Here is a 20851-nt window from a genome sequence, read left to right as displayed (position 1 = left end):
TTATCAAATGTAGCTATTCCTACTACCATCTACCCAAGTCAGTAGTTTAATGGACATCAAAACATTAGTTTGAGACGTGGCAATCTTGTGTATTAGCTCTTTTTCAAAGGAAGTCTTGTTAATTCTCTTTTAAATTTAGGACCAATGTACTGTACACTTATAGTGTCAAAGCTACGGGTTGTAATTGTGGGTTTTGTCTTGTTTGTGTAAGTTAAGATAAAACTTTATTGTAACTTTACAGAACTGTGCTGCATCTGAGGCCAAATTCCATGCTCTGTTACAGTGTTGTAAATCTGATGTTACTCGATTTAATTACCACTGGTAAAGCTGACATCAGTGTTTGGGCAGTTGAACTCTTTTCTTCTCCACAAAGACAAGACCCAGCTACTGCTAGAACAGGGAGAGAATGTTACCATGTTGCAACACAGTGCCCCAACATAGTAACTTTTGTAATGTAGATAGGGTCCTTGATTTACGTTTCATCTTTTAGGTTTAAATTATTGGTTTAAAGGCACAGGGCCAACTCCGTTTTGATTCTATTCGGTTTGTAATGCAAAATATTTTCATTAATTTCCTGCACTTTTTTTTAAGTGAAAACATTGGAGTGGAGCTATTTCCCTTCAGTGACTGAAACAAAAAAACAACACTCAAGCCATGCATGAGAATGCAAAAATGAAACTGACAGGCCTATATTCACAGCATGATCTGATTGGGAAAAAATGTAATACTTTCAGTGGTAGAAATTAAATGAGATATTTAAAATCCGTTCTCTGTTAATAATCTAAGGTATTTCAAAACCACCAATGAGGGATTACTTTTGAAATATCAATGTTATGAATTTTACAAATGTAATTAATAGTAGAACTGTGCAAACTACCTGCAGAAATGTAAGGCCAGACTCAAATATCCTAGCTCACATTAAACACCACCAGAGTCCACAAGGGGTCCCACTGAAGTAAGTGGGACTATGTGAAGAACACACATCATCAGTGTGGTTTAATGTAGCTATGCCAATTTACAACAGCTGAGCAGAGCACTGGCATATGGAGATGAACAGTTATTGGGAGCAAACAGTATCTGAACTCTTCTGAACCTCAGAGGCTTGATACAGGCTTTGGCCTAAAATTCAGTTCTATTCATATTTTATCTAAACCAACTCATCCATTTTTATATTACAAATGACCTACCTGATTGAAGATAACTCCTGAAAGATCTGTTTATGTGTTTGTTTACATATGAATTAAATTGAGCTTTGTTTTCATCTATATTAATGCCTTTTTTAGATATGGAAAATGGCTTGACCATTAAATTCATTATTTATTAGTTTAATTAAAGAAAATATCAATTAATAAATAGTAACAATTATATGAACACTCCAAATAAGAGCTTTCAGTGGGCAGAGAAGTCTGAGACACCTATTGTGATTCAATAAGATATGGCCTGTGCCTTCAGACTCCATAGGCAGGACACCCTTTCTGGTCAAAGAGCATTGCATATATGAAATACTTGCAGGAATGTGCCTGGAGGAAGGATAAATCCTGTTGTTAACGGAATTAATGTATAAATAATTCAAGAGACCAATCAAAGTAAGGGCTATGGGTGAGTCCTTTCTAAAGGATGCAGTGATGGATTTCCTTGAATATAGCACTAAGTACATAACTCGAGGCTGTAACGGGAAACCATACTCCCATATGCCTTACATTAGGCTGTATAATTCTTGATATAAAATGTTGTATATATAATGGATTCTAATCCAATCTAGAAACTGATCACTCAAGAGACAAAAGCTCTTGTTAAGGGAGGCATGATCCAAATCTGAATCTCTAGTGAAAAGGTTTCAATACAGGGATGGGGATTAGGACTAACCTATAACCCTAGTAAGAGAGTCCTGGCAATCCAGGCCATTCAGCTAGCCAGCACCAAACAGGACCTGATATATAAAGACATGTCACTATTCCAGATGGATGCAGGATTCTAGATTGCTCTTCGCATGTAGGACCGGAGGATTCAGACATTGGTCTGAGGAGTGACAGGAAGATGTTTGATGTGTCACTTGCACAGACCAATCTGGTAAAAAGCATTTGGGCAGGGCAATGTGTTCCAGCCACATTGTCTCATGGGTAACATTACACCCCTGTTGAATGTAATTAACAGTTGTTATTTAAAGACACGGTTAGTATTTATTCTTATTTAAATGTTTATAGGATTCAATATAAAAGCATTAACCTTAACTACAACACTAGGAGAGAAAGAAATGTACTTTCGCTTATGGGAAAGCAGTATGGAATTCAACAGGAATGAAACCAATATAGTCCTGTAGAAATGTCATAAGGGCCTATAGAAAGGACTCCAAAAGCTATAGAGTTTGATAATGAATGATATAATTCTTTTTTTTTTAAACCATCCTACCTAACTGTATGGCAGGGACAAAAATTACTATTAAATTAGATAGGAGATTCCAAAATATTTCCTCTCTTTCAAGGGGAAGAAAGAAAAAAAAATCTGTACTAACAGTTATAACATGAAAAGGAAAAAGAAAACCCAATGACAAATTCTGTTTCTTGACAGAAAACAATTTCCAACTCCATGATCATTTTTCAAAGATGAACCTTCACATTTCCCCCCCATACTGCCCCTCACACCTGGGAGAAATTGCCTGTGAACTTTTGAAACCATCATGTTGTCCTTCAAGTCCCTTCTTAAAATTCTCTTTTGCCATGGATTCTAAAAAATACTTGAGAAAGTGAGGCAGTTGGTGTGCTGAGACTAGTATTGTCGCATTGTTTCCTTGTACATCCCCATCTATCTGTATCCACCAGTTGTCTCTTAGGGCAGGTCTTCACTTAAAACGCTGCAGTGGCATAGTTAATCCACCTCCATGAGTGGTGGTAGCTGTATTGATGGGAGAAGTGCTATCTCCACCAGGAGCTAGGTTGGTATAACTGTGTCGCTCAGGGGTGTGGATTTTTCACACCCCTGACAGACATAGTTATACCAATGTAAGTTTATATCGGGGTGGCCAAATTGTGACTCACAAGCCACATGCAGCTCTTTTACCATGAAAGTGTGGCTCACAAGCCCCCTCTGGCCCCGTATTCTCCACCTACCAGACGGGGTGAGGGGAGGAGCTCGGGACCTCTGCCTTGCAGAGGGGTAGTGGGGTAGGAGCTTCTCTCCAGTGGGGAGAAGGGTCTCGGGGCTTCAGCCCTATGAGGTGCACCTGCTGGAGTTCGGGGCTTCAGCAGGAGTGGGGCTGAAGCCCCAAGCCCGAGCTCCTAGCAGGTGTGCTCCGGCTCTCAAACTTCTGAAGATTGTCGTATGTGGCTTGGAGCGCCAGTAAGTTTGGCCACCCCCGGTTTATAGCGTAGACCTGGCCTTATACTTGGATTGTAAGCTGTTGGGAGGAGGGGCCATCCTTTTGTTCTGTGTTTCTACAGCGCTTAGTACAATGGGGTCCTACTCCATGACTGGGGTCCCTAAACACTACTGCAGTACACACAGTGTTAATAGTAATAAAGAGACATCTCGCGTTTTATTTAAGGGGATATTTCAATAATTAGCCTGCAGTGTTACCCAACAGTCTAGCTAGCTAGACAACAGTAAAGGTAGTTCTCTGAAAGTATGAGCTCTACAAGACAACAGTTATATGGAAAAAATAGTTACCCAGTGGGCAAGTCATGCCTATTTTAACTGGTAGTGTATACAGAAGATTAGGAATCTGAGTGAAACAAACATACAAAAATGTAACAGCTCCACTGTCTCCTTGTTCTTTTCTCTTCTCCTCATGTGTCTTTCTCCAAGCTCCCTCTGGTATCTCGGTTATGTTCAGCGTTTACTTACTCCTACTCTGTTCATGGCCTCATTCTGCAACATTTCCTCATGTTGAGTAACACTTACCGTTAGCGTTAATGGGATTAGTGTGAGTATATTCATGTGTGACATGTGAGAGTCTGGACTTCAAAAGGAGGCCCTCAGCATTAGACAGATTTCTAATTAAGCCCCAGGCTGGATAAATTTCCCCCAGTTTTCCTGTTTCCAGGTTTTATTATGCAAGTTTTGATCAGCTTTAGTATCTTCACTAATAAGAGGAGAACTGGAAATATTCAAGTAATCAACCAAAAGTTTCCCTTGGCAAATTGTCTGAACCTCTGAAATCTGCCACATTCGGGTGGAAATCTCAAAAGAACAGGATTTCTGAGGAGATTTCCGGTCCTTCATTTGGGCTATTAAAGCCTTTCCCATGATGTTTGTGCACTTCTGTTTCCAGTCCTGGCTAGAATAGAGAAGTGAAAAAAACGTAAGAGAATTGAGGAGAATGTGACGAGGGAGTTAAACAAACTGTTTTTGAATTCTAAAAATTGTTTACTTGTTTTTAGAAGATGATAACTCGGGGCATTTAATATTTTATATGAATGAATTATTTTTAGGACCATGTCCCAACCAGCACTTATAGCCTTAGACTTTGCTCCTTGCACTTATCACCTTGTTTATTTTATTTGTGATTTATTCTTCTACACAGTATTAATGTTTCACAAAATTTTGCTAATGTGATACAAAAGTCCCTTGTTAACTATCCCAATGAAGGATGTATTTAAATATAGGAAAGTTAACAAGGAGCCATGGAGATTAGTGACTGCTATCTTCCAGTCCTAGTACAAAAACACTGCTTAGCCTCACTTGTTCTTCCATCTCCGGAGTTAGCAAATTGGCTAAAGGATAACACCACTATTCTTATCCAATTAAAAGTGCAGTCCTGCGAATTAAGAAGGAAGGTGTTCTTTACACTAATACTGCTAAGACCCAAAGGCCTCATCTCAATGCCATCATTGGGAATAGTTTTGGGGTATTAACAAAGATAATCTATCACAGAGGGGAAGCATTGCCTTCTGGCAAGCACTTACTTTAGGATACTGGGTCCCTGTTTCCCCTTTTCCCCAAATCTACAACTACCTTAGCACCAGCTGGGGGTTTCAGGTCAAATGGGGTATTTTAAAATGGAAGAAAAAAGGCATTCTTTTTCTTATTTTGATGCTTTGCTTTTAAAGAATCACTTGTTGGACAGATACAAGCCCATATTCCTTAGCTTTTGTTCTTACAACATAAATTTTTACAACAGTATATCCAATCACGTATATCTAAAATGACTGACCTCGAGTCAATATGGGTACTCTTAGGCTGATTTAAATAAGCTATCCAGTGTCATAATCTTTATTACAAGAGTTCTTCGCCAGAGAAGAAATACAACCAAATGGCTGAAATCCCACTGTGATATCAGCGAATTATAATGCTACTTGCTAACTCGTTTAAAAATAATGAAGTTGCATCTGTTATGATAAAAGATATGAGGCAGTGCTGTGAAATGGGATTTGATATAAAGTACAGTCAGAGAACATACCCTATTAAAATGACATTGTAGGGTGCTGTATTCATGTGCTTCATGACTTCCAGATCACATTTGTTCATTAACTAGCCAGAAAGTAGTTTTCCTAACCTTCAGCACTGCAGACATACCTGACAGCTAGATATTAAGCTGTGTTCTTACTCCCTTTTATATTATCAGAAATAAATGGGGGCAGGGGATTAACATTTTACCCTTTGAGTTTTAATCTTCAGTGACGTTAATGAGAATTTTGTTATTGACTTCAATGTAGCCAGGATTTCATCCAAGGTTTCAAGACTCTCAATCAAAACATTTCTCTATCCAGCACTCACGCCTCTTTTCTCAGGATAAGGTGCTGAAATAACCCCTCCCTCTTCCTGGTAGGTGGGAGGATACTACTCTCTTTTCCTTTAGCTACTGAGAGGGTTCTATCCATCATGTCTCCCTCTTGGCTTAGATCTCTCCAGCCAACTCCAGCTTCATAAGGGGAGTTGGGAGGTGCTTTCTTTTGTTGATGATTCAGTTGCTCTCATAGCGGTGTTGGTTCTACAGCGCTAACAGTAATTCAAGCTAGTTTGGTCAGTAAAACAAATAAACATGAGTTAAAAAAAAAACAGGGAGCCAATCTGTTGAGAAAAGAAAGTGGTAACAGTTTTACATGGTTTTCTAGCCACGCTCAGACCTTAAGTGTACCTTATAAACCCGGTCAGTTAGATGAATAGTATATCCATTTTAATGATCTGGAAAAAGTGGTAAACAGTAAGGTGGCAAAATTTGCAGATGATACAAAACTACTCAAGATAGTTAAGTCCCAGGCAGACTGCAGAGAGCTACAAAAGGATCTCACAAAACTGGATGACTGGGCAACAAAATGGCAGATGAAATTCAATGTTGATAAATGCAAAATAATGCAGATTGGAAAACATAATCCCAACTATACATACAAAATGATGGGGTCTAAATTATCTGTTACCACTCAAGAAAGAGATCTTGGAGGCCTTGTGGATAGTTCTCTGAAAACATCCACTCAATGTGCAGCGGCCGTCAAAAAAGTGAACGGAATGTTGGGAATCATTAAGAAAGGGATAGATAAGAAGATAGAAAATATCATATTGCCTCTATATAAATCCATGGTATGCCCACATCTTGAATATTGTGTGTATTGTGGTCGCCCCATCTGAAAAAAGATATATTGGAATTGGAAAAGGTTAGGAAAATGGAAACAAAAATTATTAGGGCATGGAACGGCTGCCATATGAGGAAAGATTAATAAGATTGGAACTTTTCAGCTTGGAAAAGAGATAACTAAGAGATCTATAAAATCATGACTGGTGTGGGGAAAGTAACTAAGGAAGTGTTATTTACTCCTTCTCATAACTGAAGAATTAGGGGTCACCAAATGAAATTAATAGGCAGCAATATTAAAAATAAACAAAAGGAAGTATTTTTTCACACAGTGCACAGACAACCTGTGGAACTCCTTGCCAGAGGATGTTGTGAAGGCCAAGACTATAACAGGGTTCAAAAAAGAACTAGATAAATTCATGGAGGATAGGTCCATCAATGGCTGTTAGCCAGGATGGGCAGGGATGGTGTCCCTAGCCTCTGTTTGCCAGGAGCTGGGAATAGATGACAGGGGATGGATCACTTGATGATTACCTGCTCTGTTCATTCCCTCTGGGGCACCTGACATTGGCCATTGTTGGAAGACAGGATACTGGGGACTAGGTGGACCTTTGGTTTTACCCAGTATGGCCGTTCTTGTATTCTTATGTCCCCATAGTGCTTAGTGCCTGATATCAACTCTAGGTTCTAATGAATCCATAAAATGTCTTAGCACAGAAACCTTTGGTGTTCCAAGTAAACAAAATGATAAATGAGAACACTCTGCACATAAAAGATTGCAGAACAGGCTGTGATTAACGGTTAACTGGATTTTTAAAGTCTGCAGCAGTCCATGCACTTTCAGCTTGCTACTGATGTACATTTATCTAGGGCCTGTTTTCTCCTTGACAGATGGATGCCTTGCTTCATGTTTGAATGCATAATTTAACCTGACAGACTCAATTTCTTTTCCACAGGGCCGTGGCGGCAAGGGAAGCATCTACGTCTGGGCCTCTGGAGACGGAGGCAGCTATGATGATTGTAACTGTGACGGCTATGCATCAAGCATGTGGACTATCTCCATCAATTCTGCTATTAATGATGGCCGGACAGCTCTGTACGATGAAAGCTGCTCTTCGACCCTGGCCTCCACGTTCAGCAATGGGAGGAAGAGAAATCCCGAAGCTGGTGTGGTGAGTGCAGATATTATTGTGCTGTTGTCCTGCTCCCTACACTCACACACGTCTGTACGCATCATTTTCTGCTTAGGAGCAGCAGATGTTCCTTTGTTAAAACTAATATTTTCTCATTCACAATACCTGACAATGCCCAAACTGTCAGCTGATGAGATGGGAGGCGATATTGAAAGCAGCAATGAGCTTCTATGTTTTATGGCTGCATGTAGGTGGTGTTCCCTAGTTATCAGAATACAACTTGGAAAGTGAAGCTGGGGCTTATTTATTCATATGTCCTCAGAATTTTTAATTCCCAGGCAGACTTTCTTTGTGTAATTGCATGATAACGAAGAGTTGAAATCCCCAGCATAACACATCACCTCCAATTTGAGCATATTGTAGGCTAATATAGTCATTGCCAATTTGTCTGTAACCCTGTGTATGTTTGGCAGAATAAGGTTGATAACGAAACAAGTGCAGGGCAAAGTAGTAGTGAAATATGGAATATTGTCAAGCTTCCTGGGTGGTTTCTGCATATTCTCGCTCCTTGCCAGTCTGTTTAGTGTTTTTCTTGAGAGGTTGGTCTAGGAGTGTGGTTACAGAAATGGTTCTTTATTTAATAGCTTAAGAAGCCTCTAGAGCAAAGGATTAAAGCTCCTTTTTAATGTGTGTAAAACTCTAAATAAACAAGCTTGACATTTGTATCACAAATTCCCATTGTTTAATTCAACAGTGATCTATTTTTATTATTAGCATTGTAGTAACACCTAGGAGCCCCAGACATGGACCAGGAGCCCATTGTGTGAGGTGCTGTACAAAACAGAAGATGGAGCCTGTTCCAAAGATGACAAATTAGGTGTCAGATTATACCTGATAGGTTCAGGCCCGTGTTGAGGGCAGAGTGGAGCTTCACACCCTAGGGGTACAATCCCTCACAGTTCCAGGTGTACACTAGGAATATTTCCACTATGCCACCTCTTGGAAAGGTACAGCATGCTCCTCCTAGTATGCTAGTGTGTGGTGGGGATTCTCTTACTTTAATAGTCTTCAGATCATCCAGGGTGGGGTCTGATACTTAAAAGGGGCCAGGCAGGTGTCTTAATAAAAAGGTCAATGTTTGTCAACAGATACTACACATTTTCCAGTTATTTCATGTTCTGAGTATAGAGACAATCTGGACTGTCCTAGATCTGTTGTATGAGTTTGAAAATACTGATTTATTTCATTGGGTCAGTTGTATGCATGAAGTGATCTACATTACATACATGACTATCACTGTGCAATGCAGACTGTGTCACATTTCCCTCTAGTGGCTACTCCTCATAGATGATAGCACCCATACTACTGCCTGCTATTGGAGCTACCCCTGTAACTCAAGCAGTAGAAAACTACTATGGTGCTAAAAGTCTTGGGTTCAAATCCTATTGATGACTGGAGGGGCTTTGTGACATTTATAGAAATATAATATCTCTATGAATTTTAGATGTTAATGAATGTTTACTTCTTACTGTCATTGTCCGATCACATGTATCGATCCATTCTATTTTAAAGGTGATCTAGTAGTTTGAAAAGGCAGTAATTATTCTGTTCCTAGTGACAGGTATAACATTACTCTCATCAACACGTATTGCCTTCCACGCTATTCCATGTCTGTAGCACAACGGAGAGTGAAAGAACTAGTCTTACACATTTTTTCGATATTTTTGCAGGCTACTACGGATTTATATGGCAACTGCACCCTACGGCATTCTGGAACATCTGCAGCTGCACCTGAGGCAGCTGGCGTGTTTGCGTTGGCACTGGAGGCTAAGTAGGTTTAGGAGAAGAGGGATTTTTTTTTTTTCTTTTTGGAATGACTTGTCTGTAAGGCTGACGTTAAGGGCTGTTAACGCTACAACAGCCAGATCCAAAGCCCATTGAAATAAATAGAAAGCCTCCTATTGAACGTCAAGAGCTTTGACTCAAGCCCTGGGTGCAGGAACTTAGATGAGTTTATGTAAATACTGCAATGCTCTCATTTGCATAGTGTATATAATGTGCACTGCCTTATTTGTATATATTGATTCCTTTTACAGATATTTCCTCCCCTCCCCACCTGCTTTGTCTCTGGCTGCCTGCTGACGTGCCCTTCATAGTCTCTCTCCGACTCCACCGTCTGTCTCCCCGATGCCCCCTTCCCAAGCTAACTCACCTGTTTCCCTCATCCAGTTTCCTCTGTCCCCACTTCTGGCTGTGTCCCCATGGACTCCCCCCACCTCTTGAGTTTTCCTCTGCTCTACCACCAGTTGCTCCCTGACCATATAAACCCTGGCTAGCACACAGTTCTCCACCCACCCGTGGACGTAGAGGTATGGCTAGAATGACTGCCTACACAGGACCACTGTGTCCATCATGCTGCCCTGTGCACTTGCCATATTTCTATAGCTGTGAGCAGACTGGGGTCTGAGCTCCAGACAGGGTCTCTTTTCTTTGAGTTCTGGAGGACTAATAGGTGTCTCTATGATTTAAAATCCTAGAACTTTGACCATACACGGTATGTCTACACTGCAGCTGGGAGCAAGCCTCCCAATCTGATACGCTTTACAGTCAGAAGGGACCATCGTGATCATCTAGTCTGACCTCCTGCATGTTGCAGGCCACAGAACCTCACCCATCCACTCCTGTAATAGACCCCTAACCTCTGGCTGAGTTACTGAAGTCCTCAAATCATGGTTTAAAGACCTCATGTTATAGAGAATCCACCATTTACACTAGTTTAAACCTGCAAGTGACCCATGTCCCATGCTGCAGAGGAAGGTGAAAACCCCCCTGGATCTCTGCCAATCTGACCCGGTGGAAAATTCCCAAATATGGCGATCAGTTAGACCCTGAGCATGTGGACAAGACCTACCAGGCAGATACCTGGGAAAGAATTCTCAGTAGTAACTCAGAGCCCTCTCCATCTAGTGTCCCGTCTCCAGCAGTTGGGGATTTTTGCTACTGGCAGTCGCCGATGGACTACATGCCATTGTAGGCAGTCTCAGCAAATAGACTTGGGCTAGCATGCTAAAAATAGCTAAAACCTGAGCCACAATGTCTACACTTCTATTTTTAGTACATTTACCTTACTGAGTGTTCAAATACACCAGTCCTTTCAAACTTATTATGGAAAGAGAAAATCATCCTCTTCTTCATCATCATCATCATTATGTTCCTAATATGCCTCTGGCATTTAGGGCAGTAATGAAACTCCTCCACTCCTGTCTGTTTCTTGCAAGTCTTTCAATGGTTCCCCAGCTGTGCCCTGGGTTTTCCAGTTCGGCTTCCACAGCACTTCGCCATGTTGTTTTCGGGCGGCCTTGTTTTCACTTGCCTTCTGGTGTCCATCTTATTGCTACTCTGGTGATGGAATCAGTTTCCATCCGAAGCACATGACTGATCCACCTCCAACGCCTCCTGGCAATGATGGTGCTCAGATCCTCTTCACTGCACTGTGTCAATAGATCTTGGTTTGAGATTGTTCTGGGCCAAAAGAGATGGAGGATTTTTCTGAGGCAGGTTTATGGAATGAAGACAGTTCGGACATGTCAGACTTTCTCATTCCCCTTCTAAACACCACAAAATAACAACCTTTTTCTATGTTCTTCTTCCATAGCCTGGATCTGACGTGGAGAGACATGCAGCATCTGACAGTGCTCACCTCCAAAAGGAACCAACTTCATGACGAAGTCCATCAATGGCGTAGAAATGGTGTTGGTCTGGAATTTAACCATCTGTTTGGCTATGGAGTCCTCGATGCTGGGGCAATGGTTAAAATGGCAAAAGACTGGAAGACTGTTCCAGAGAGATTCCACTGTGTTGGAGGATCAATACAAGAACCTGAGTAAGTGAAGACAATGCTGTTTTTCCAATCTAGGGAGTTTGTTCCCTTTCAGACACTTAAGTGACCACAGACAGACACACATAGAAACAGTGACCCCAACACACCCTCAGTATCAGATTTTCTCCCAGAAATGTATGTCCCATACTGCCCAGCCCTCTCCTCGACAGCACAAATATTTTAAGGCGATCATTCCTTAAAAGGAATAATATGCCACCTGATTATCTCAAATAGTTATTCAGACACTTAAATTTAAACACACTGGTTTAGATAAGACAGTAAAACAAGTTTATTAACTACAAAGAGATAGATTTTAAGTAAGTACAAGTAATGAGACATAAAAGTCAGAAATGGTTACAAGAAAAATAAAGATAAGTTGTTTGCTAAAGCCTAATTTAACAAACTGTACTAGAATCAAGCAAAATGTCTCACTATATGCTCCAGCAGATTACTGACCAAACTCCGCAGAGTATAACACCTGCTTCCTTTGTCTCTTTGAATCCAGTGAATGCAATTAGCAGGGAGAGACAGGTGCCTTGGAGTATTTGTCCCTCCTTTTTGTAGTTTCAGTCCCCCTCTTTAAAAAATATTACCAGCTAGGCACAGGCCACAAAGGCTATGTGGAAGGATGTTCACTGCTGGCTTTTACTCACATGTTTGAACTCCCTTTCTCATCCCTTCCTGCTTGATGACTCTGTTTACTGCTTAAATGCAAATTAAGTAGAGCCCATATTCCTTTGTTTGGGACAGACCTGTTTGCCAATTTCTGTTTGGGCAGAGCTGTGGGGTTTAAACAAGTGTTAATAACACCATACAGGAGAATCTTATAGCTTCACGTACAATGTTACCACACATATTTTATCAGGACAATACTGACCAACAAATCATGAGTTTTCAAATGATACTTTACAAAGCATGCTTTGTAAAAAGATTATTACAATAGTGTGTGGGTGTGAACACATAGGTATATTCTGTTACAATGTGATATATTTAAATTTGGCAATTTCCTAGTCTAGTGGATAATGTTAACTCCAGAAAGCTATAACAATCACTCACAGGTATCAAAGATTCAGTTTGAACATTACAGTATTTAATTGTGTTTGTTTTATGTTCTTCACATCTCTAATTGCCAGCTAGGTAGGCAAATTATTTTCTGATTACTTTCATGTGCAAAGTAGAATGAGTCAACAAGTGAATCAATTAATACTAATTGACTACAACAGCTAAAGTTCAATTTAATTATTTGAAATACTAACCTAATGATGGCCAATTTATGCCTATAACATTTTCAATTTGGCTTTTCAGTGCCATTGTTAAAGACATTATTATTTTATAGAAAAAGGAGAAGAAAGCAATGTACCACCATGGCACAGAGCTAAGATAGGCCAGGAAGGTTGTGAGTTGCTTTTGCAAAACCTCATCCATTAAATTTTCTTTCTGCAAAACCAATGCCAAGGGATGGTTCAGATTTGACCGAATAACTAAAATGCAGAATGATTATGTTTATAAAGACAAATTGGGCCAAAATCTCCTCTCAAGTAGAGTTAGGCAGGATGAAAAATCAGAACATCAACAATATTTGCATACTGAAAACCCTTTTATTTTCCATTTTGGGTCAACTGAAATGTTTTGTTTTGATCATTTCAAAATGTTTTTTTTTAATTTCATCATTCTTTTCTTTGTTAACCTTTTTCAGTTGTATTAGCTTAAATTTCTAAACAAAAATTTGTTTCAAACTGGAAAACGAAATTTTCCATTTAATAACTTTTTTTCTGACCTTTTTTTTGGAGTGGGAAAATCTGTCAATTCCAACCCTATTTCCTAAAAAGTTTTGGTTTTGATAACTCAGCATTTTTTAATTAAAAAAACAATGTGTTGAAAAATTTCTGACCGTCACTGCCTCTATCACTTTAATGCAGCACCCTTAAAGTAAACTGGGATTATACTGGGGTAAATGAAAGAGGTTAGTCCGTTACGTCTGTCTGCGTCCAAAAGTTAAAATTGTAGAGACATCTTGTGAGCATATTCAGCAAAAAAAAGCTCAGTATATACCTAATAGTATCCTCCTTTCTTAATTTCCCAGTCACATTACCACTACTGAAATGTATTAGATAGAAGTATGCAGTTGTTTTGCAATGATTAACGTCATCACATCAAAAAGGATCCCCAACTGAAAGACATGATGGGATGGCAAAATAAATGAAAGTTGGTGTTCTTTACTGCTGAAGTATTTTTAAAGAGGTGCTTTGCCCTGGTGGAGGTATCCAAGGAACAAGGGATATGGCTTGAATGTATTTGTTTTCCAGGGATTCCCAGGTAGAAGAAAGCCTTTTTGGAAACATCTACACTGTGATAAAAAACCCATTGCACCAAGTCTCAAAGCCTGGGTCAGCTGACTTGGGCTGGGGCTGCAGGACTAAAAACTGCCGTGGAGACATTTGGGCTTGGACTGGGGCTCTGAGACCCTCCCCCCTCGTAGGGTCTCAGAGCCCGGGCGTCTACACTGCAATAGTATAGCCCCACAGCTGATCCCGGACTGTCCAAGTCAGCTGACCCGGGCCAACCGCAGCCATGCCACAGGTCTTTTATTGCACTGTAGATGTTCCTTTTGTGGCTGCTTCCCTTGCCAAACAGCCCTGGAACTGGGGGGGGGGGGCAAAAAATGGCTTGAAGCCACCTTTTCACATCCTCCTGAGCTATGCCTAGCACAGCTTGGACAAATTCCAAGATCTGGTTTTCTAAGGGGGAGGTTTCAAAGGCACAAATGATAAGCCATTTCAATGAGAGTCAGGCACCTTACTGGTAACCGTGCTTGAAAAACTCTCCCTAATCTGTTACAGACTCAAGCCAGAAAATACTAACATACATTTGATTCACTGTATGCACCTAAAATATTTGATTGTGTTTTATATAAATGTCTAATATTACAGTGTTGATGCCACACATCCGACATGCCTCTCATGTGGATAATAAAATTCATGATTTGCAACATCTTTATACTTTGAGTTTTAAAATAAAAACAAAACCCATATGAGGAGGATCCAGCCCATCTCCAGCGATTCTGTTTGCATGACGAGTGTAACTGACATTTTGCTTCAGCCATCGATAATTGTTTTATTTTTGTAGTTGGGCATTGCTGCCGCAATGTTTTCTATATTTAGGTTGGTGAGCACAGGATAGACTGTAGTGTGCCATAGCAACACTGCTGATTAGCAGAAACAGGCTGGGGAAGAATCTACAGCCTATTGTGTGTGATGTGACGAAAAGACATCAGTATTTAAAGTTTGAGACTCTCTAGGCTTCAAAATGGAGGAAATATGGATGCCAACAAGACCTCAATAATGACACCCCACCATTGGAGGTTGTGTCGACTTCTAGCCAGGTGTCCTGAGCTTGACTGATTTCATCTGCATCATTGCTGTTTTATAACTGTTCAAAGAAAGTTTTTTCAAGTTTTACTGGCAGATTAACATATTTCACATCTAAGTGACTTTTAAATCAACCTCCCTCCCCATCTACAACTGGTGCATGCAGTGTGGCAAATCAGGTTTGGAAGATAAAATCTTCATAGCATTATACCTTTATTTTGAACATTTTATATTATTAATATGTATATGTACAACGGTCAAGATTCTGCTCCCTTTATGCACACTGAGTATTCACTTATATTCCTCAAGTAGTCCTGGTAAGGTACTACTCCATGCGTTTAAGGGGAACAGAATCTAGCCCAAAGCCATTAGTAATGCTCTATGAAAGGCAGTGTGGCCTAGTGGATAGTGTAGTTGCCGGGGACTCAGGGGAGCTGGGTTTTAGTCCCAGCTCTACTACTGGTCTGCTAGATTACCTTAGACAAATTACTTTGCTTCTTTGTGCCTCAGTTTCCCTATCTATAAAATGGGGGTAATGATCCTGACTTCCTTTGTAAAGCGCTTTGAGATCTATTGATGAGAAGAGCTATGTAATATCATCATTATAACATAAGAACCAGGATTTATTTCAGGATCAACACTGTCACTTGTGAGAGGAGACAGGCTTATGGGCACACCTTTGTGAAATGCTTTCTTTACTGCTCTTAGAAGAATTGTGCTATTTTGTTATTATTGGAAAAGGGTGGGATTTATAGGTGTAGCAGTTTGTACCCATTTCTCATAAAAATAAAACATTAAAAATAAAAACATTATTCAACAGCATGACAGTGATCTTGTAATAATTTACCTCCAACGTACTTTACTATATTAAAAAACCTAGGCTGGAACAGAGCCTATTTATCTTTAAAAAATACATTTGGATACCGTTCTGGATTTTAATAAACTTTATTCTAAATTATTAAAATAAAGAAAAGGTCACATTTTCATATATATTTCAGAAAGCTTTAACAAAAACAACCTTAGGTTTGGAAAGTGCATGGTAGTTAAAGGGAGAACACTGAATGTTGCTTCTTCCCAGGTCGCCCCCTATTAATCTGAATTAATTTGGTTAATAATCAGTAATTAATAACAGTTAATACCTTACATGTACAAAAGTGCCTTTCCTCTCAAAGAATCCCAAAGCACTTCACAAACTTCACATACTCTTAAAACAGTTGAGTTAGCAATCTCACTCCTGCAAAAAATAAATAAATAAATAAATAATAAATGCCATGGGAGCTTTAATCACTACAGGTAGTCTAAACCTCAGTTTTACATCTCATCTGGGGAAGACAGCACCTCTAATATTGGACTGGAACAGGAGTTCAGTGCAGTCTCAATGATAAGACTGCCAACTGCTGACTCACTAACACCACTTCCTTCAACCCTAAAGTATTTTGGGGACGTTTACCATCCAAATATTGATCAAACCCAAGCCTGCTTAACCTATGAGGTCTGAAGAGATCGAGGAGGCATGAGATCTCACTGTAGCCACAGGATATACAGATTCTAAACTAGTTAACTATTCTTTAGACATTTTGATCTCTATGGTGTATTGCGGTGAAAGATTCCAAGACACCAGAGTTTAACTATTATGTCATTTGATAATGGACAGAAATGCAGCTTCCTCTTGCAGAGAGTCAATGGTTGCTAAGCATCAACAACCTTATCATTGGGGTTGCTCTTGCTGCCAAGGAAAAATCATGAATTGCAACTTTTAAAAGCTAAGCCAACTTTACAAAATAAAACTTTTCAAAGTCCATGTTAAGTGCCACTTTTTCTATGGACATGAGTTCCTGCCAAGTGGCATTTCTACCTAATAGTCACCCTGTTGTTCTGCATTTTGAAAAATTAATTTTTTGAACATATAAAAATAACCCTTATAAAGGCTCCTTTTGAATCTCACTGTATCACAGTAGCACTTAGTAAAATATCAACCTTATTTTTCTGATTGCAAACGTTACTTTTAAAAGGGAAATTCTGTTTCCTCATCCCTACATGACCAATGTTGCACTTCTTAAAAGAGTGGCACATGCAACACTATAGAATTATGAACAATTGCATAATGCGGGGGGCATGGAAGTTAAACATGGAGAAGAATTTTTGGGCAGGTCAGAAGGCAAACAGAGTTTGATAAAAAGAACAGGAGTACTTGTGGCACCTTAGAGACTAACAAATTTATTAGAGCATAAGCTTTCGTGGGCTACAGCTCACTTCTTCGGATGCATAAGAGTTTGATAATTACATCAAAAGAATTTTTGTAATGACTGAAGTAATTCTTATATCTTTCAGCTGCTTCACTCACTCAGAGGCAACGTTTTACATTGTTCACTGCATGTTGCTGTTAAAGGCATTCACAGTTTTTACACTACCTCTGTAGTTAGTATGATTTATGAGGCAATTCCTGAGGTAATTTTTCAGGGCCCAGGAGTGCCTATTAGGCATGTGCTAGTGGCAATGTGGAGCCATACTGCACCAACATAAATCCTCACTGACATTGTCGCTTTCCCCAGATGAGATGCGTCTCCCAGAGTTCTCAGGAATACCTGGGGAGTGAACTCACTGCTACCACTCTCCACTGGCTAGCACCTGAAAGGGGTGTACCACAACTCTGCCTCATCCCTACCCCTTTTGGGTTGAAAATTGGGGAACAATTGCTTTGCTCACACAAGCACAAAGAGTGTAATTGCGGGCACAAAATGTGAAATCCTAGCTCCTCTAAAGTCAATGGCAAAACTCCCATTGACTTAAGTGGGGCTAAGATTTCACCCAAAGAGTGTAAATTGCACTCATGCAGAGGCTGGCCATACATTTTGTCCCTAGTTTTTATTTCAACCGTATTCAGGCAAATTTTGTTGAATTCACAGGAGGTTTCTCTACATAAGAACTGAGTTATAATAACTAAGGAATGAAGGCCTCAGGATTTGACATATTGAGAATGTGGCAAAATAGTTGTGTCCCTCTGTGTGTGTGTGTCTGTGTGTTTCAAATGTCAAATATAGCCATTTTTTAGTATAAATGAGCAAACAAAAGTGTGTTATAATCCAGACTAAGTTAGGGATAGGACTCATGGTTTGGGTTTGAGTGCAGATTAGGGCAAGGATACAGATTTGAATCTGATGGTACTGAAATATTCTGAAATGGCCTCCTGTCATTCTAGCCAGAAATGCTTTCTGACATCCTTTAATAGTAGCTGTCTCACAAGACCAGCTGCTCTCAGTTTTTCTAGAGACTATAACATATAATGAAACCAGAACCAGAAATACTAGTAAGCAAAAAAAAGCCATGTATAATTTTTAATAGACATTGCTATTTCTTAACTATCAGCATGTACTTCCTTAACATGTTCCTTCTTTCTGTGTTTGTTTTGTAAAGTACTTTCAAATCAGGTGCTGACCTGCTCCTTAAAATGTCAATATTTTATTTATAAAGCTTGAGTCCTATTGATCTAGATTTGGCTCCTTCATTTTCTTTCAATAAATTGTTTTGAGTTAAGAAGGAAATGGTTACATACTTTGATATTAGGAGGCTATGGGAATGCACAGATAACATAATATGAAAAATAATGATTTTAGCAAATATTAAAAATAAGTACCATGTGGATTTGGTGCTCATGGTCACTTTAAGTCTCTGGATTTGGCTTACTTTCCATTTTATTATGTAGATGACTGAAGAGTTTCATAATGGTATTTAATCCAGAGTCAGTTTTATGGTGATGCGTAAATATGAAGATGACAATGGTGAGCCATATGAAGTGATAGTTAACTTGGTGAGGCAATAGGTGAGCACTTACTGTATTCTTCAAATCATGTATGGCACAACCTCCAACTCCTGCCTGTCTAAGGAGTTCCAGTCTCCCTGCTCATTCATGCTCTTCAAATTCTATTATAGTATTTTTGTGTTTGTATAAACACATGTAGATGTTTAATGAAAAATAAGGTGTGCCTCATTGTATATATCATTTTAACCTACGTTATTGTTATTAAACCCTCAGAAAAATACCATCAAGTGGCAAGTTGGTTCTAACACTTACAACTGATGCTTGTGAGGGGAAAGAAAACTTTGTCCGCTACCTAGAACATGTGCAAGCAGTTATAACCGTGAACTCTACTAGGCGAGGGGACCTCAACATCAACATGACATCACCTATGGGGACTAAATCCATTTTACTGAGCCGACGTCCAAGAGATGATGACTCCAAGGTGGGTTTTGACAAATGGCCTTTCATGACAACACACACTTGGGGAGAAGACCCCAGAGGCACTTGGGTTCTGGAAGTTGGATTTGTTGATAGCATGCCACAGAGGGGAGTACTGAAGGAATGGACATTGATGCTACATGGGACACAAAGCGCACCATATATAGACCAAATAGTAAGAGATTACCAATCCAAACTGGCTATGTCCAAGAAGGAAGAGCTGGAAGAAGAATTAGATGAAGCGGTAGAGAGAAGTCTGAAGAGTATACTGAGCAAGAACTAGCACTGTTCTGCATGTTGGTCTCTTTCCTTTCTAGCTCATTCTACTCACCTTTCTACTATCCAGACTTCTGTGTTAGACATATTACAATGTCTCCATAGCCAAATTATCATACTTTATAGATTTTAAAGTCTTATATCCTGTCAATGATTATTTTAATTACAACCGAAGCAATCTTTTTTTACTCTAAGCCACAGATATGTTGTTCCCTATCAACTACTCTGTACAGTTTGTGACTGTAAATGATTTTGTGTCATACAAATAGGTAATAACTTGCAAACAAATCCGTGATGGCTTTTCCCTTCATATTTTTGTGGTAAATGTTGTTTGTATTTAAAAATTTAAAAAAGAGAGAGTAAATTTTAAAACTGGCAGTTAGTGGTAAGAACCCATTTGGTCAGCTTTCATGATAGAGATGTTAACAGTAACAAGTTGGCTGGAGAGGCCTTTGAATGACCAACAGCCTGATTCTGCGCCATTGACTTCAATGGGAGTTTTCCCATTGGCTTCAGTAAGAATAGGAATAGGCCCTAAAAGGAAAAAATAATCCAGAGGTTAAGAAAGATGGTAACCTTCTCTCAGAAATCAATGCCTTTTGCCATTTCCTTTTTACTTACACGCACACGCACACACACACACACACACACCATTTTTTGACTTAGAGATGATTCATTTGTATGTAATAAGTGAGTCTGATAAAGGACGTGCATTAGGAAACAGGGTCCAAATGTTCTAAAAGCACAAGTATTTTTTAAAAAATTGGTAATTCAGATCCAATTTATGCCAAATCATCACATTGGGAATGAAATTTAAAATGGAGGGCTACCCTTTTGCGATATGCATCTGCTCTCCTTTATACTGAAATGTATTCTAGCAGCATAAGATAAGGCTGTGTCGGCATTTCTGTTACAGACCCCTATATTCCGGGGTTGGTAATTTGCTATGGGAGAAAATTGGCATATGCACTTTTAGTCCAAAAGCAATTTTTAATTCAAATTTTCTTTTATTTTAAATAGTAGAGCTTATGTCAGTTTTGAATTGTACTCGTTTATTTAAGAAGAAAAGCTGCTTAGATTGTTTTGTGATATGTGCACAATGCAAAGTTAGTTTTGACTAGCAATAAAGAGGAATAAATTTGTGAAAATTATCCCATAAATCGTTGTTGCTGTTTAAAGGACCTAGTCCTCAAACTCTTACACTTATGAGTGTTTTTAGCATCTGATCCAAAAAAGTAAATTAAACCTCTCAGAGCCTGATCTATCTACTGCCATTGACTTCAATGGAGATTACACGTAGTGGCAAACACAACACCCACAAGTGTTTGCAGAACTGGGATCTCAGTTAGTAATCTCTGAATAAAGCAACAGAGGGTCCTATGGCACCTTTGAGACTAACAGAAGTACTGGGAGCATAAGCTTTCGTGGGTCAGAACCACAAAAGCTTATGCT

At 39.4% G+C, this 20851-nt stretch overlaps 1 protein-coding gene across 1 annotated transcript in view; it reads left to right on the top strand.

The window, feature by feature from the left end:
- PCSK2 (proprotein convertase subtilisin/kexin type 2) overlaps positions 1-20774 on the top strand; it is a 193860-nt gene extending 173086 nt beyond the window's left edge. The window contains exons 9-12 of the mRNA XM_034763893.1: positions 7462-7677; positions 9369-9469; positions 11294-11521; positions 18920-20774. Of these exons, the coding sequence (XP_034619784.1) occupies positions 7462-7677; positions 9369-9469; positions 11294-11521; positions 18920-19406 (1032 nt within the window). The 3' untranslated portion in view covers positions 19407-20774. The remainder of the gene's footprint in view (positions 1-7461; positions 7678-9368; positions 9470-11293; positions 11522-18919) is intronic.
- The last annotated feature ends 77 nt before the right edge of the window (positions 20775-20851 follow it).

This window comes from Trachemys scripta, chromosome 3, assembly GCF_013100865.1.
Source record: "Trachemys scripta elegans isolate TJP31775 chromosome 3, CAS_Tse_1.0, whole genome shotgun sequence".
Lineage (NCBI taxonomy): Eukaryota > Metazoa > Chordata > Testudines > Emydidae > Trachemys > Trachemys scripta.
Note: the sequence above shows the minus strand (reverse complement) of the source record. Positions and strands in the feature narration are given on the sequence as shown.